The sequence below is a fragment of the Panthera tigris genome, chromosome E3, assembly GCF_018350195.1.
Source record: "Panthera tigris isolate Pti1 chromosome E3, P.tigris_Pti1_mat1.1, whole genome shotgun sequence".
Lineage (NCBI taxonomy): Eukaryota > Metazoa > Chordata > Mammalia > Carnivora > Felidae > Panthera > Panthera tigris.
The window spans coordinates 7,439,782-7,453,800 of NC_056675.1; the positions used below are offsets into that span (position 1 = coordinate 7,439,782).

At 45.4% G+C, this 14,019-nt stretch overlaps 1 protein-coding gene and 1 long non-coding RNA gene across 11 annotated transcripts in view; one reads left to right on the top strand and one right to left on the bottom strand.

Moving 5' to 3' along the window:
- The window catches only part of STAG3 (stromal antigen 3), a 28,508-nt gene extending 20,478 nt beyond the window's left edge, over positions 1-8,030 (top strand). For 3 of the 8 annotated variants that reach the window (XM_042970798.1, XM_042970800.1, XM_042970803.1), the window contains 8 exons: positions 273-421; positions 669-797; positions 890-1,047; positions 5,507-5,678; positions 5,925-6,029; positions 6,338-6,410; positions 7,287-7,346; positions 7,617-8,030. In XM_042970798.1, the coding sequence (XP_042826732.1) occupies positions 273-421; positions 669-797; positions 890-1,047; positions 5,507-5,678; positions 5,925-6,029; positions 6,338-6,410; positions 7,287-7,346; positions 7,617-7,625 (855 nt within the window). In that variant the 3' untranslated portion in view covers positions 7,626-8,030. The other 5 variants (XM_042970799.1, XM_015538330.2, XM_042970797.1 and 2 more) reach the window with 3 other exon arrangements.
- Positions 1-10,815, bottom strand: part of LOC122234488 — a 28,932-nt gene extending 18,117 nt beyond the window's left edge. For all 3 annotated transcript variants that reach the window (XR_006212250.1, XR_006212248.1, XR_006212249.1), the window contains exon 1: positions 10,658-10,815. This is a non-coding gene — a long non-coding RNA (uncharacterized LOC122234488). The remainder of the gene's footprint in view (positions 1-10,657) is intronic.
- Between the last annotated feature and the right edge of the window lie 3,204 nt (positions 10,816-14,019).

Sequence of the window (14,019 nt, forward strand, 5' to 3'; positions counted from 1 at the left end):
CCGCGAGATCGTGACCTGAGCCGAAGTCGGACGCTCAACCGACTGAGCCACCCAGGCGCCCCGGGACATTTTTATTGTTACAGAGCAAGGGTGAAGTTTCTTTCTGTAGGGGTTCAGGAATAGGAACAGTGTCCTGGGAGGAAAGAAAGAGTAAAGGTAGCAGGTGGCATCCCAAGTCCTTTAGAATTTCTACGCGGAGAAAGGAATGCTGTACTTCTCTATTTCCACTTTGTTCCTTCGTTTCCCAAATGTACCATGTCTCCTGGACACAGTTGTACACAGAACTGCTGCAAGAACAGGGGCCCCAGGGCCTGAATGAGCTTCCTGCCTTCAGTGAGATGAGGGACCTGGCCCGAAGGTTTGCCTTGAGCTTTGGGCCCCAGCAGCTACAGAACCGTGACCTTGTGGTCACGCTACACAAGTAAAGTACTGGTTAAAAGTCAGGGTACTTGATTGAAGAGGGGTGAGCCATAGGCTGTGTGCAGGGAGAGTGGGAGTGTGGTCTTGGAGGGAGGGATAAGCATGTTGAGGAGCAGCAGTCAGGTTGGCTGGTGGGTATTCTCTGGGAGACAGACTGGGAACAGGGGAAGGGTGCACTTGACAGGATGCTTCCCTGGGGAGGAAAGTGAGGAGGGGCCATCTTCCTAAAATAATTCTGTTTAACCAAGGGAAGGCATCAAATTCTCCTTGTCTGAGTCTCCTCCAACTGGTTCCTCCGGTCAGCCCCCAAACCTAGCATTCCTGGAGCTCCTTGCCGAGTTTTCCCCCCGACTCTTCCATCAGGACAAGCAGCTGCTGTAAGTTAGTGGGTAATGGATAAAGATGAGGATTAGGGAAGTAGTGAGGGCCTAGCAGACAAGTCAGCCTCTTCATCTCACCCCTTCCTTAGACTGTCCTACCTGGAAAAGTGTCTGCAGCGTGTCTCCCAGGCACCTGATTGTCCCTGGGGTCCAGTCACCACCTACTGCCACTCCCTCAGCCCTGGAGAGAACACAGTGGAGGCCAACCCTCAGGGCTATCCCCGCTCTAAGAAGAGGCGCACTGAAGGTAAGTGTGTGTGGATATCAGGGTAGTGAGCACTACTTCCTTCCTCCATAGCCAATACCTAGATGTAAGGTCTTTTGCCTTCTTCACACTTTTGTCTTTAGTCAAATAAAAAACATTTCACTGAGCATCTGCTATCAGTAAGGGGTACGCATTTTCTTCAAAGTTTGTCTAGGCAGCTAAAAATAGCAAACCTCTGTGAAAAATCAAATAGCGACTGATGATAAGACCAAAGATGAAAATAAGAAATCTGTACATTTAGGGGGCCCATCCTTGCATCTAGTATTCTATTATTTTCTAAATGTTAAAGATTTTCACACAATCTTTATGATTTTTTTTACTCTCAGATCATTACTTGTCTTCTAGTCTAACGCTTTTTCTTTAATCTTTTTTTTGATTCTTATTTATTATTTTTGTGAGAGTGTGCACACACACACATGTGAAGCGTGGGAGGGGCAGAGAGAGAGGCCAGTTGTCAGCGGAGAGCTCAGTGTGGGGCTTGAACTCACAAACCTCGAGATCATAACCTGAGCTGAAGTCGGATGCTTAGCTGACTGAGCCACCCAGGTGCCCTTCTTTAATTTTCTTTTTAAATATAATTTCATTTTAGGTGAAAAATATCCTAGAAATCACAAGCTTGATGTGTTCACACGTATGTGTTTTCTAGTGAACAATTGAAAATCTTGGTTCTCCCCACCCCACCCCCCAGGCAGTATCACTTATCTACTTTCTGTCTTTGGGTCTGCCTACTCTAGACATCCATATAAGTGAAATCATACCATATGTGGCCTTATGTGACTGCCTTTATTCACTTAGCATAATGTTTTTAAGGTTCATCCATGTTTTAGCATATATCAGTACCTCATACCTTTTTATGGCCAAATAATACTCTATCGTATGGCTGTGCCACATTTTATTTATCCCTGTACTAAGTTGATTGCCATCTGAGTGGTTTTCTTTTTTTTTTTAATTGAAGTATAGCTGACATACATTACATTAGTTTCGGGTGTACAATGTAGCTGATTCTATAACTCTGTATAACTTGATAGGTTATGTTGTGCTCCCCCTAAGTATAGCTGCCATCTGTCACCATACCACTGACTGTGTTCCCTGTGTTGTACCTTTCATCCCGTGACTTACTCATTTCATGACTGGAAAGCCTATGCCTCACTTGCCTTCATCCATTTTGCCCATCCTCCCACCCCTCTGCCAACCACCAGTTCTCTGTATTTATGGGTCTGTTTCCACTTTTTTAGTTCATTTGTTTTGTTTTTTAGATTTCACATATGAGTAAAATCATATCATATTTGTCTGATATTTCTTGGCATGATGCTGTCTAGGCCCATCCATTGTCCACAAAGCCCTTAAATGAGGGCTGAGTGATATTTCATTGTGTATGTCTACTGTATATTCTTTATCCATTATCTGTTGTGTGTCCTTTGAAACACAAAAGTTCCTAATTTTGATGAAATCCAGATTATTTGGTTTTTCTTTTGTTGTTTGTGCTTTGGTGTCATAGCTTGAGAAATCATTGTCTAATCCAAGATGATGAAGATTTTTTAGAAGATGGTTTTCTTCTAAAAGTTTTCTAGTCTTAGTTCTTTCTGCCATCCATTTGAGTTAATTTTTGTATACGGTGTGAGGTAGAATGTAACTCTTTAAAATGTCTCTAGGTATACTACTTAAAAGTATTTTTTTATACCACTAGGAAACTCTGTTTTAATCATTTAACTAATATCTGTTAAGGACCTATTGTGTGCAGGACACTGTGCTAGGTGTTTTAGAGGCTGTGAAGGATCCTCAAGCAGCTTACCATCTAATAGAGAAAATACATTTATAGAAAATCTAAATTATGAACCATCACCAGTAAATGATAACTTCCTGAGGGTTTTGAGAATTGACAGATTGAGGGGCTCCTGGGTGGCTCAGTTGGTTAGAGGTCTGACTCTTAGCTTCGGGTTAGATCATGATCTCACAGTTCATAAGATCAAGCCCTGCATTGGGCTGTGCACTGACAGCATGGAGCCTGCTTGGGATTTCTCTCTCCCTCTCTCTCTGCCCCTCCCCAGCTTGCTGTCTCTCTCTCTTTCTCAAAATAAATAAACATTAAAAAATTAAAAAAAAATTGACAGATTGAATGCTTTAGAATTCCAGGAAAGAAGGTATCACTTTGAGTTTAGTTGATCTAAAGCCTAGGAAGGCTTCACCAGGAAGATGGAGTTTAAGCTGGAGCTTGAAAAATGGAAAAGATTGATGTAAGCTAAACAGAGGAAGAATGAGTATCATGAGCTACCAGAGTAGCACAAACAAAACATAGGAAGGTATGTTTTAGCTGAGTATGCAGATGTTTAGGCTGGTTTGCCTAAAACAGAGGGTTTGTAAAGGTAGGAGAAAATTGAAAAGACTGGTTCCATTGTCCACTCAACAGATATTTACTGAGCACTATGTGCTGGGAATATAGCAGTGAACAAAAAAAGACAAGTCTCTTTTCTTTAGAGTGTGTGTGTGCTGTGGTGGAAAAGCAGGGGAGAGGACAGGGAAGCCTTGGTGAGGTGGGAATCGCAGTCTCTTCTCTTATTGCTGGGGGAAGGCTGGCAGAGCTTGTGAGTGTTGGGCCAGGATTGCAAGGAAGGAAGGGGTGCACAGTGTCTGTAGAAGAGCATACAAGAAGGGGCGCCAGTGCACAGGGCCATGATGGCATATGCCTGTCATGTTCTGGGAAGAGCCAAGAAGGCCAGATGGCCGAATGGAGAGTATGTAGGGTATAAGACCAAAGAGATTGGAGGAACCCAGAGCATATGAGGCAGAGTAAAGACTCTGGCTTTTACTCAACAGTGAAATGGGAAAACATTACAGCATTTGAACTGGAGAGTGACAGGATCTGCCTTGTTTTTAAAGGATCCCTCTGGCTGCTGTGTGAGAATGGACTGTAGAGGGGCAAGGGTAGAAGCAAAGGAACCAGTAAGGAGGCTGTTGAGTGGGTAGACTGGGGGAAGGGATGGAGGTGGTGAGAAGTGGACAGATCCTGGATATATTTCTAAGGTATCACCCATAGGATTTCTGACAAACTGGCTGTGGGATATAAGATGGGAATTGAGGGTGAATTTGGCCTAAAAAAAAAAAAAAGATTTTGGTCTAACAACTAGGTAGGATGGAGTTGATACCAACAGAAATGGGGAAGGTAGTGAATGAGTAGATTAGGGCTTGAGTATTAGCCATGTTGCTACAGGTGGAAGTGTGAAACAGACAGCCGGAGATAGGAGTCTGGAGTTAAGGGTAGAGGCAAAAGCTTGAGATACATTTGGGAGTTGGTATTTGAAATGTGAACTTGCGAGGCTAAGGAAGCCAGTGAAGATGATGGGCAGGAGATGCTGAAAGGCTGAGCCCTCGGGCATCACACTATGACTAGGTTGGGGAGTTGAGGAGGGGCCCGTCTGGTCCTACCCGAGGGCACAAAATCATGTGTGTGGCTCTCACTGGCTTTCTCTAGTTCTCTGCTTAGATCAGTAGCAGCTCACTTTCCAGTTCTGGAAACTTGGGGCTGTGAACATTTACAGTGGACGAGTATTAATATCCCTTTGAAAGTACTATCGCCTGGGTTTTCTGAGATAACCTTGGATTCTTTCTGGTCCTCTACCTTTCTCCGGTCTCTGCAGAAGAGACTTTAACATTGTGAGCCCGAGGTCCTCCATTTCTTCATGTCAGAAGCATGCTGACAATGCAGCCACCTCCTGTTTTCCTGGCCTTTAGAAAATCCAGTCTCCCATTTGTCTTTTCTTGCCAGCCCTCCTGCTTCCACCCTAGCAGCTTCAGAGCTCAGGAACTCTGTTACCATTTTAAGGTTTTTTGTTTTTGTTTTTGTTTTTTTTTCATACAAATGTTGAGGGGTGCCTGGGTGGCTCTGTAGGTTTAGTGTCTGACCCTTGATTTTGGCTCAGGTCTTGATCTCATGGTTGTGAGTTCAGGCCCCACAATGGGCTCCATGCTGGGTGTACCTACAATGAATGAGTGAATGAAGTGATTGAGTAAGTGAATGAGTAAGTGAATAAATAAGTTTAAAAAAAATCTTGAATGAATGAACAGGACCTCACACATCTTCATTGATTGAGACCTTGCAATCTTAAGGAATCTTATTCTCTCTCACATTCGTGTTCATGTTACTGGTTATCTGTGATTGATATATGTCTATCACATATCACATATATGTCTATTTTTTTTTCTATTTTCTGAGCTGTGTCGTTTTCCTTGAACAAGTCCTAGATACTGTTGTGTAAGCCTTTACTTTTTAGTATGTAGGGTTATGCTTAATTTTTAGTCATAACCTAATGAGGCCATATAAGTTTTTCCATTCTCTTCTTTCTTAACTTTCCTGAACCAAAATCTGGTCAGGTCTTGAAAATGTAGAAGATGGCCTATGGCAGTACCTGGTCTGCAGTGAATATGTGCCTCTGTTGCCTTGCAGGCCCCTCCAGGCAGCAGAGAGAGGATATCTCTTCATCCCAGGAGGAAAGCCTCCAGCTGAACAGCATCCCACCCACACCCACCCTCACCTCTACAGCCATCAAGAGGAGGCAGCCTCTGGGGGGGTTGGAAGAGATGGAAGAAGGCAGCCCAGAACCGGAGCTTGTCCAAAGGTAAGGGCTGAGGAGAGCAGTTGGGTGTCCGATCTTGGTGTTTGCCATCTTCCTCCTGCCATTTCTGTTCTCTTGTTCCATCCTGTGGCACTCCATCATCATTCTCGGGTTCTTCTCCAGGCCTTTACCCTTTTCTTAGCTGTAGATTTTCTTTCTCCCTATGAGCTTTTCTCCCCTGTAACATTGCCCACCTTACCCTTTTTACCCTTTACTTTATCCCCATTACTGATCCTGCTTTATTACCAGCAGCCAGCCCCTTTCAGGCAACCAGAGGTCAAGATTGTCGAGTCCACAGCATTTCCGGACTCTACTCAACCGTTCCGGTCCTGGTCTGGGCAACCGGCTGACCAGGTGAGCTGCTCCTTGCTTTTCATCCTCACTTCACATTAGGCACCTGCTGTGAGGGATTCTCCCCTAACCTGGTGTTTCTGTGCCCATACTTTTTGGGCTTGTTTACATCACAGACCACTTCCTTCCAGGGGTACGTGTGTCCTTAGCTCATAGAACTGATAGAAGTCAGCTGCTCTGTTTGAAGCAGCAGTGGGAGCCTGGAGCTCGCTCCACATCTGCCCATCCCACTCTCCTGGGTGCCTCCCAGATACTCTCAGGGGTCCTTAAATAGCAGTGTGAAAGCCTCTACTCTTTGCCACTGCCCTCAGACTCAGCCTTATGGAAGAGGATGAAGAAGAGATCCAGAGTGAGCTAAGTGAAGAATGGCAAGATACAGACAAGGTGAGTGGACCCAACATTCCCTTTTCCTGCTACAACCAGAAGGCTTTTTGAAAGTCCTCTAAGAATCACAGAGTAAAGAAGGGAGACCTGTAAGGTGCTTTGTACTTTTCCTGGACTTTTATTAAGGAGGGGAGGGAAAACAAATTCAAAATACCAAAAAGGGCTTGGATAACACTCTCCCTCCCAATGTCCAAATAAGTATTTTTCCTCTGAGTCTCAGGGTTGAAAGCAGTGCCAGAGCTGGAGAAGGAAGGCGGCTCATTCTCCCCAGTTCTCCCCTCACTCCCTTTCCTACCCCGGCCGCCAGGCCAGCAGGAGCACGTGGAAGCTGTGAGGTGATGTGGGTCCGCCGCACCACCACTCTGTCAAGTTAGCTCCTCTTAACCCCTCAGCCTCTTCATCTTTCAAATGGAGTTTTCCCTCAAACTACAAAGTGAAGGCACCTTATAAACTGAAAAGGGTTACGTGTCTGCTGCTGATATTCTCCTCCCTTCTCTGCTCTTTGCAGAGGGTGAAAGGGAGGAATAGTGCAAGGGAATGGAGGTTTTGTGCTCAGAAGGAAAAAAACAGACAATGACTTCTTCAACAGACTAGAAAACAAGGCCTCTATTAACATAGTATTTCCTAAAGTCCCCTCAGAAAAAAAATGCCATTCTCTGGTTCTAAACTGAACGAATTTAAGGGACTCAATTGGCAGCCAGGAGAGGCCTGGGACTCTGGGAACTTCCTAGGTCTGAACTTTCTGCCCACCATCCCTTTGCTAGTCTCCCCTCCCTGGCTGCTGCAGGCACCCACCTGGGAAAGGGACCTTGGTTATTGTTTGCTCATGTGACAGGGGTGAGAAGGGCTAGTCTGACTGTCACCTGCTCTCTCTAGCACTCTTCCTCTAGTGAGCACGGGCTGGATCTCTTAGATTCCACAGAGATGAACCTTGAGGTGAGTGTCCCCAAAAATACTGTGGACAGCAGGTTAAGAGGACTTTGTGTCCTTGGGAGGTGCTGGCAGGTAACCTGTGTGCTATGCAGTAGGTGGAAATAGAGGCAGTAGCCCAAGGCCTGGCCTCTCTGCTGCTTCTGGAACCTTAGGAGTAGCTGTGGGGGGAGGGCAGGAGGAGAAGTAAACTGTCATGGGGAGGACCTTGCAGTCATCTCATTGCCCTTTGGGCTGTTCTGTCTCTGTGTTTTCCTTTCATCTTTCCCGTTACAGGATCTCTGACATGACTCTGTGCCCCTCCCCGTCTCCACTCCCCATCTCAACTTGGAAAAGGCAAACAGGAGAACAGAGCAGAAGGAAGCACTACTCCCAGGCTCCACTCCGGTCTCTGAGGGGAAGGAGAGGTGGGCTGTGCCTTTCTAACCTGACCTTTCTCTGATGATGTTGCGATGGAGAAGCCTTAAGCCCCCAGTCCTTCTTACTGCTCCCTGGCTCTGTCCCTCTGTATTGAGAAGAGTGCCTTTTTCCTGCCACGTTTGGAGTGGGTGGGGGCTTCACCTCAGTATTGGAGAAGCACTGCCTCCCCGTGTTGAGTGGAAAGAGCCCAATAGTTTCCTGTATTTTTGGAGCGTCTTTCCCAGCCTCTTTTGTATCCTTGTGATTAGCTCAATAAACTTGTTTGAATCAGCTGGTTCCCAGGGTGTGGCTTGAGATTGTTAAACTGATGGAAGTCAGGTTCTTTGCTAGTGTCTCAAGCGGCTCTCCTTCCCCCTGTGGCCCAGCGTACAGACAGACACCAGCCCTGCACGCGCCCCCAGGTGCCTTTGTGTACTGGCTCTCAAGGATGTAATGCTTTGTAACTGGGAGACGTGGTAGGGCAGAGGAGCTAGGAAGCACTGGCTGCCTTTCAGTGGTTTATGTAGTGAGGACTATTCAGACTGAGGAGAGAGGGCAGAATCCTGATTGCCAGAGGGTGACCTATCTCACTACACTGAGAACAGGCCATACACCTTGGCAGCCTTCAGCCAAGGATTCTTTGCAGGGGGAGTTTCATGACTTCATCCCAGAGACACCTGTTATAATTTGAAATTGTGTAGACTCTCAGTTTCTGAGTTAGGAAGAAATTTAGAAGTTACTCTAAATGTCCAACCCTCAAATCCAAGATTTTGACTCTGTCTTCTCCTTTATCCTTGCCTTCCCCAGCTAGTTTTTAGCCAAATCCTCTCAAGTCATTCTGCAAAATATCTCTGATCTGTTTCCTCTCTCATTGCCACCGTCAGTTCTCACTTAGGCTGCCTCTGGACACCTGCTTCCTTGAAATTCTAACTTTTTGGTTCTTGTTCTGCTTCTTGGAAGAGCACAGCACCTCTGTTCTCTCTTTCCCCCTGACAAGCACCCAAATATGTGAAGACACTCTTGTCACTTTCTTCTTTGACTAAGTCCACCTCCTCCCTTCTCCAGCACCCTCTCTCCCAGATAGAAGCTAGAAATTGGGTTCAGGAGTCTCTGTTTGGAAAGGCAGCTGCCAGTGCCGGGTAGGGCAGCTGACCCATTCAGAGATGTTTAACCTGTATTCAGGGCGAACAGCTCCAGGGAGAGGAGCCTTTCCTATGGGATCTGGGAACAGAGTAGGAAAGCCAATGTGAAGACATGGAGGTCACTAAGAATCCAGGAGGGGAAATATTCCCAAGTTATTTAAATACCAGCCACGCTAAGGCTACTTCACAAGATCAAAAGACTTGGCAGTTCTGCAGATGTAGAGATCTGTACACATCCAGGTAGCCCAGCGTGGGCAGTTGAGCCCCAACCTCAGAACACATGTGAGTTTTCTATCCTGCTCCCCAAATTCTTTGACACTCTTTATTGAGAGGGTGGGTCTAGGTCCTCTCTCCTGGAATATGAGCTCTGTGATTGCTTGGTTAATAGAATATAGTGGAAATGATGTTGTGCCAGTTTCTGAACCCAAAATTAACTAGCAGCTCCCAACCTCCTGTTTCTTGACATGTTTGCTCTTGGAACCCAATTACCATGCTGTGAGACAGCCCCCAAGCAGCCACATGGAAAGGCCATGTTTTAGGTGTCCTGCCTAGCTGAAGTCCCAGCCTACATCCAGTATCAACCACCAGATGTGCTTCAGATGTGAATCAGATGATTGTAACACCCATCTTTTGAATCTTCCAGCTGAGGCCCCAGGCCTCATCTTTTCTCAGCCTTTTCCAAATTCCTCTCCCATAGAATCCATGGACACGATAAAATGTTTACACCAAGTTGGGGTGGTTTGTTACATAGCACTAGTAACTAAAACAGAACCTTAGAGTCCTAAGACTCCAAAAGTTAGGGCACATTTATCAGTTAAAAAATTATGTAAACATTTACCACTTGTTTTATTACACACTTTAGAAATGTATGGCATGGGGTGCCTGGGTGGCTCAGTCGGTTAAGCGTCTGACTTCAGCTCAGGTCACGATCTCCCGGTTTGTGGGTTCAAGCCCCATGTTGGGCTCTGTGCTGACAGCTCGGAGCCTGGAGCCTGCTTCAGATTCTGTATCTCCCTCTCTCTCTTTGCCCCTCCCCGACTCATGCTCTGTCTCTCTGTCTCTCTAATATAATAAATAAACATTAAAAAATAAATATTATAAAAATAAAAAAAATAAATAAACATTAAAAAATTTTTAGAAATGTATGGTGAGTTAATAACAAAATAAATGTTTTGAAATATTTTATTTAGCAGTACAAAATACCTTTTTGCTCTAAAAGCAAAGTAATTTTTTTTTTAGAGAGTGTAAGCTGGGAGGGGTACAGAGAGAGAGAGAGAGAGAGAGAGAGAGAGAGAGAATCTTAAGCAGGCTGCATGCTTAGCACAGAGCCCGATGCGGGGCTTGATCCCATGACCCTGGGATCATGACCTGAGCCAAAATCAAGAGTCGGATGCTCAACTGACACTGATGTAGCCACCCAGGCGCCCTGAGAAAAAAAATTTAAATGGTTTAATGTTTTCTGAGGTTCTTCTTGAAAGATCAGTTTATTTTGATAATTGTCTTTTATGGTCTACATAATTGAAAGGGGTACTTCTCAAAACCTTGTGAATCCAAATGGAATAGGTGCTGCTTTGCATTTACTACTTTTTTAAATAGATGAGCCAACACCCACTGAAAGTTTTCATTTGGAAGACTTATAAACAGGTTAGAAGATGCTTTCCAAGTACAATAACAGTGTTCTTAGAGAGGATACACATTGTTCAGGACCACAAAACCACGGCATCGTATAGCATGTAAATTACAGTCCAACATCAATTGTGGGTTTCCCACTCTTACCTTAGGATGATGATCTTCTTAAGAGATGAACCGTGACATTTGGATCCTGGCGAGAGGATACTTCATTGTATTTTGGGGCGCCTGTAGCTCAGTCTGTTAAGCATCTGACTTGATTTTGGCTCAGGTCATGGTTTCGAAGTTCATGAGATCAAGTCCTGCATCGGGCTCTGTGCTGACATCGCGGAGACTGCATGGGATTCTCTGTCTCTCCCTCTCAGCCCCTCACTGCTTGCATGCACACACGTGTGCTCTCTTGCTCTCACTCACAAACTTTAAACTATAATAAAATAAAATAATTAAAAAATTACTTCATTGTATTTTTATCTTTAAAAAAAATGAAAAATGTTAATCTTTTGTCCTGCATGACAGCAGTGGATATTTTGTGTAGTAGCTGAGGTGCAAACATGGCACCTTAAAAACCACAGCTTTGGAGGATGTCGTGCCAGTGAGCCCCTTGCCAACAGAAGTGGGGCTGTGGGCTTCAGAGCAGCAGCGCCAAGTGGTCAGGCCCTGGCCAGGTGGGAACCAGAGCTGAGGCCAGCTGGGGCAAGAGAGGTGGAGGTCTCTGCACAGGCTGACCTTACCTGGGTTGACAAGTGACACCAAACAGTGCTTTCCAGGGGACTGGCACTGCTGTGCATTGCCTGTTAGCTTAGCATTGAATAATTGCTTTTGAATTATTTTAAGTAACCTTCAATCAAGCCTCTTTCTTTTTAACTCTTGTCGTGGCCATAAGCTCTGCAAGAAGGTGAATTGTTTGGTGTTCTCTCCTAAATTGTGAAGAGATTTTTTCCAGGTTACTGAGAAGAGTCTTCAGCTAATAGGTAAGTCATTCTGTGTTCTGAATTCCAGGCACACTGGGATGTTACAAGAAAAAAGAGAGTCTGTGCTTGGAAGGCATGAGAGGATAAGGTGGCAGGATGGTGGAAGGTTTATTTTCACACACATTTTGAAGTCTTCCTTGAGCTCTGTAGTTCCTTCCCCGGGGTTGGGTGGATCACAGGATCTGGAAAGTCTCCCTTGAGCACAGATTCCCTGAGAGCCCTGGGTGTTGAGTTGGGATAGCCAGAGAAATAGCACAGAAGAGGGGGGAGTGTCAGGTAGGAACAGAGAACTAGAAGGGTGGCCAACCTGCCAGATGAAGCCCAGGACACTAGAGAAGCCATCTGGGTGGCAAAGGAGCCTAGAATCCTGGGTGAAACTTGAAGGAAAATATACCTAAGTTAATTCAGTAGGTGAGAGCAGCAAAGGAATCGAGTGGGGTAGCAGCAGCTGAAAAAGCCTCTCCTGTCGGCACTGAAGTGGCTCATGTCAGGGGGTGGGGGGCAGCCCAGCCTAGGAACTAAGCACAGGTTCTCTGCTGATGGGGCAGAGGACTGCTGGATTTTGACAAAAACCTTGTAATTTAAATTTTTAAAATGTGTGTGGGAGAGGCAGCTCAGCATGGTTGTTAATAGTGTGGGTTCTGAAGCTAAAATTTTTGTCAAATCCTGGCTTCAGAACCCACATATTAACAACTATGCTAAGCTGCTCTCCCACAGTGAGAGCCTTGTGACCCTGGGCAAGTTCCTTCCTCATAAGGTCATTGTAAGTATGGAGCTAAAATGTTTGACTTGTTCAGAACAAATTTAGCACAGAGTGTACACTCAGATATTACCTTTCATATTTATATTACTTTGATAGGGAAACAAAAATGGCCTTTTCACAACATTTAAAATATTTGTAAAATAAAATAAATGGATCAGGTATGAGTCTCAATCTACAAACTCAGGTGGGGAACTCATAAACTCATAAAAGGATGGTCACCAACATATGCTGAAGGCTTGAGCCAGGCACGAGCAGAGTGCTGCATGCCATGAAGCAGAGTATGATCCCTGTTGGGATGGTACTGTTTTGGGAGTTGAGGTTGCTTTGAGCTTGCAGAGCTATGAAATTGTGGCACCAGTTCAACCCTCATGGGCCTAATTCTAGAGACTGATGACAAGAGATCATCAGGACTTGAAGTGTGTGTGGCTGCAGGGATTTCACTAAGAAATGTCAGAGCTGGGGGTGCCTAGGTGGCTCAGTTGGTTAAGCATCTGACTGCAACTCAGGTCATGACTCCCGGTTTGTGGGTTTGAGCCCCACATTGGGCTCTGTGCTGACAGCTCGGAGCCTGGAGCCTGCTTCAGATTTTGTGTCTCCGTCTCTCTCTCTGCCCCTCCCCCACTTGTGCGCGCGCGCGCTCTCTCTCTCTCTCTCTCTCTCTCTCTCTCTCTCTCTCTCTCAAAATAAAATTAAAAAAAATTTTTTTAAATGTCAGAGCTGGAGGTAGCCATTACCTGTGTCATCTAATGTGTACCTCTGGGCCAGAAAGGGAAGAGGCCCAACAATGCAGGCTTGGTGCTGCAGAGCTTTTGGTTGGTAAATTCAATGACCTTTTGTGTCTCTGAAGCTGAAAATTCTGGAGACTGTTCAGGAGTAACCAAGAAAGTTCTGAGGGCAAGGGTCATCACATCAAAAGCATTCTAATAATTAGGACTGTGCAGTATTGAAACAGGAATAAGCAAATGAATCAACAGATTAGCAAAGAGAATCCAGAAGTAGATCATCTGTAAGAATTTATGATCAAGATGGCATTTCAAAACAGCAAGAGACCTTGAGGATGTTGGCTCTCCACCTAAAAGGTTATACTTTTTACACCATCCCCAAATTAAAATTCTTCAGGGGCAAAAAAGAAACTCTTCCATAGTGTTAGGGATAAAAACAAAATTTACAATGTTATTTTTATAATTTGATCTTCCTAAGCAATGTACAAAATCCAGAAATGATAAAATATTGACAGTCGTAACCTCATGAAGATTAAAATGGGGAAGGACATGGGAATAAGTGGGATAGTGAAAGACAACTTTGATGTTTTCCATTCAGTGTTGTTTTAATTATCTACAATGAGAACTTACCGAGGGGACCATGTGGCTTATGGAGAAGGTTGGTGAGTAGTTGTACCATTGCTTTTGTCCCATCAATCACCAAGTATCGAGCTCCCTGTCTGCTAAAAGCTATACCTTCTTCCAGGGCTCAGAGTCCATCTGTGAGCACTGGCCCAGGGAGAGCCACCACCCAGGCCCAGGCTCTGTGCAGCAGTTGTCCAAGAAGGAAATGTTCCCTTGGGGGCAGCCTCCTGGAGGCGGTGGGATTTGAGCAGGGCCTTGCAAAGTGGGGAGGATCTCGGTGGGAGAGGGGCTACCGGGCTAGGGAGGCTGAGGCTGGTATGTGCCCCCCTGCTCTGCACCCACACTGGGCTGGGTTACCACACCGGTCAGCTGTGCACAGGTCTCCTACCCTGTCGCGAACAGCAGCGGAGGAAGCGGCGAGAGCAGGTC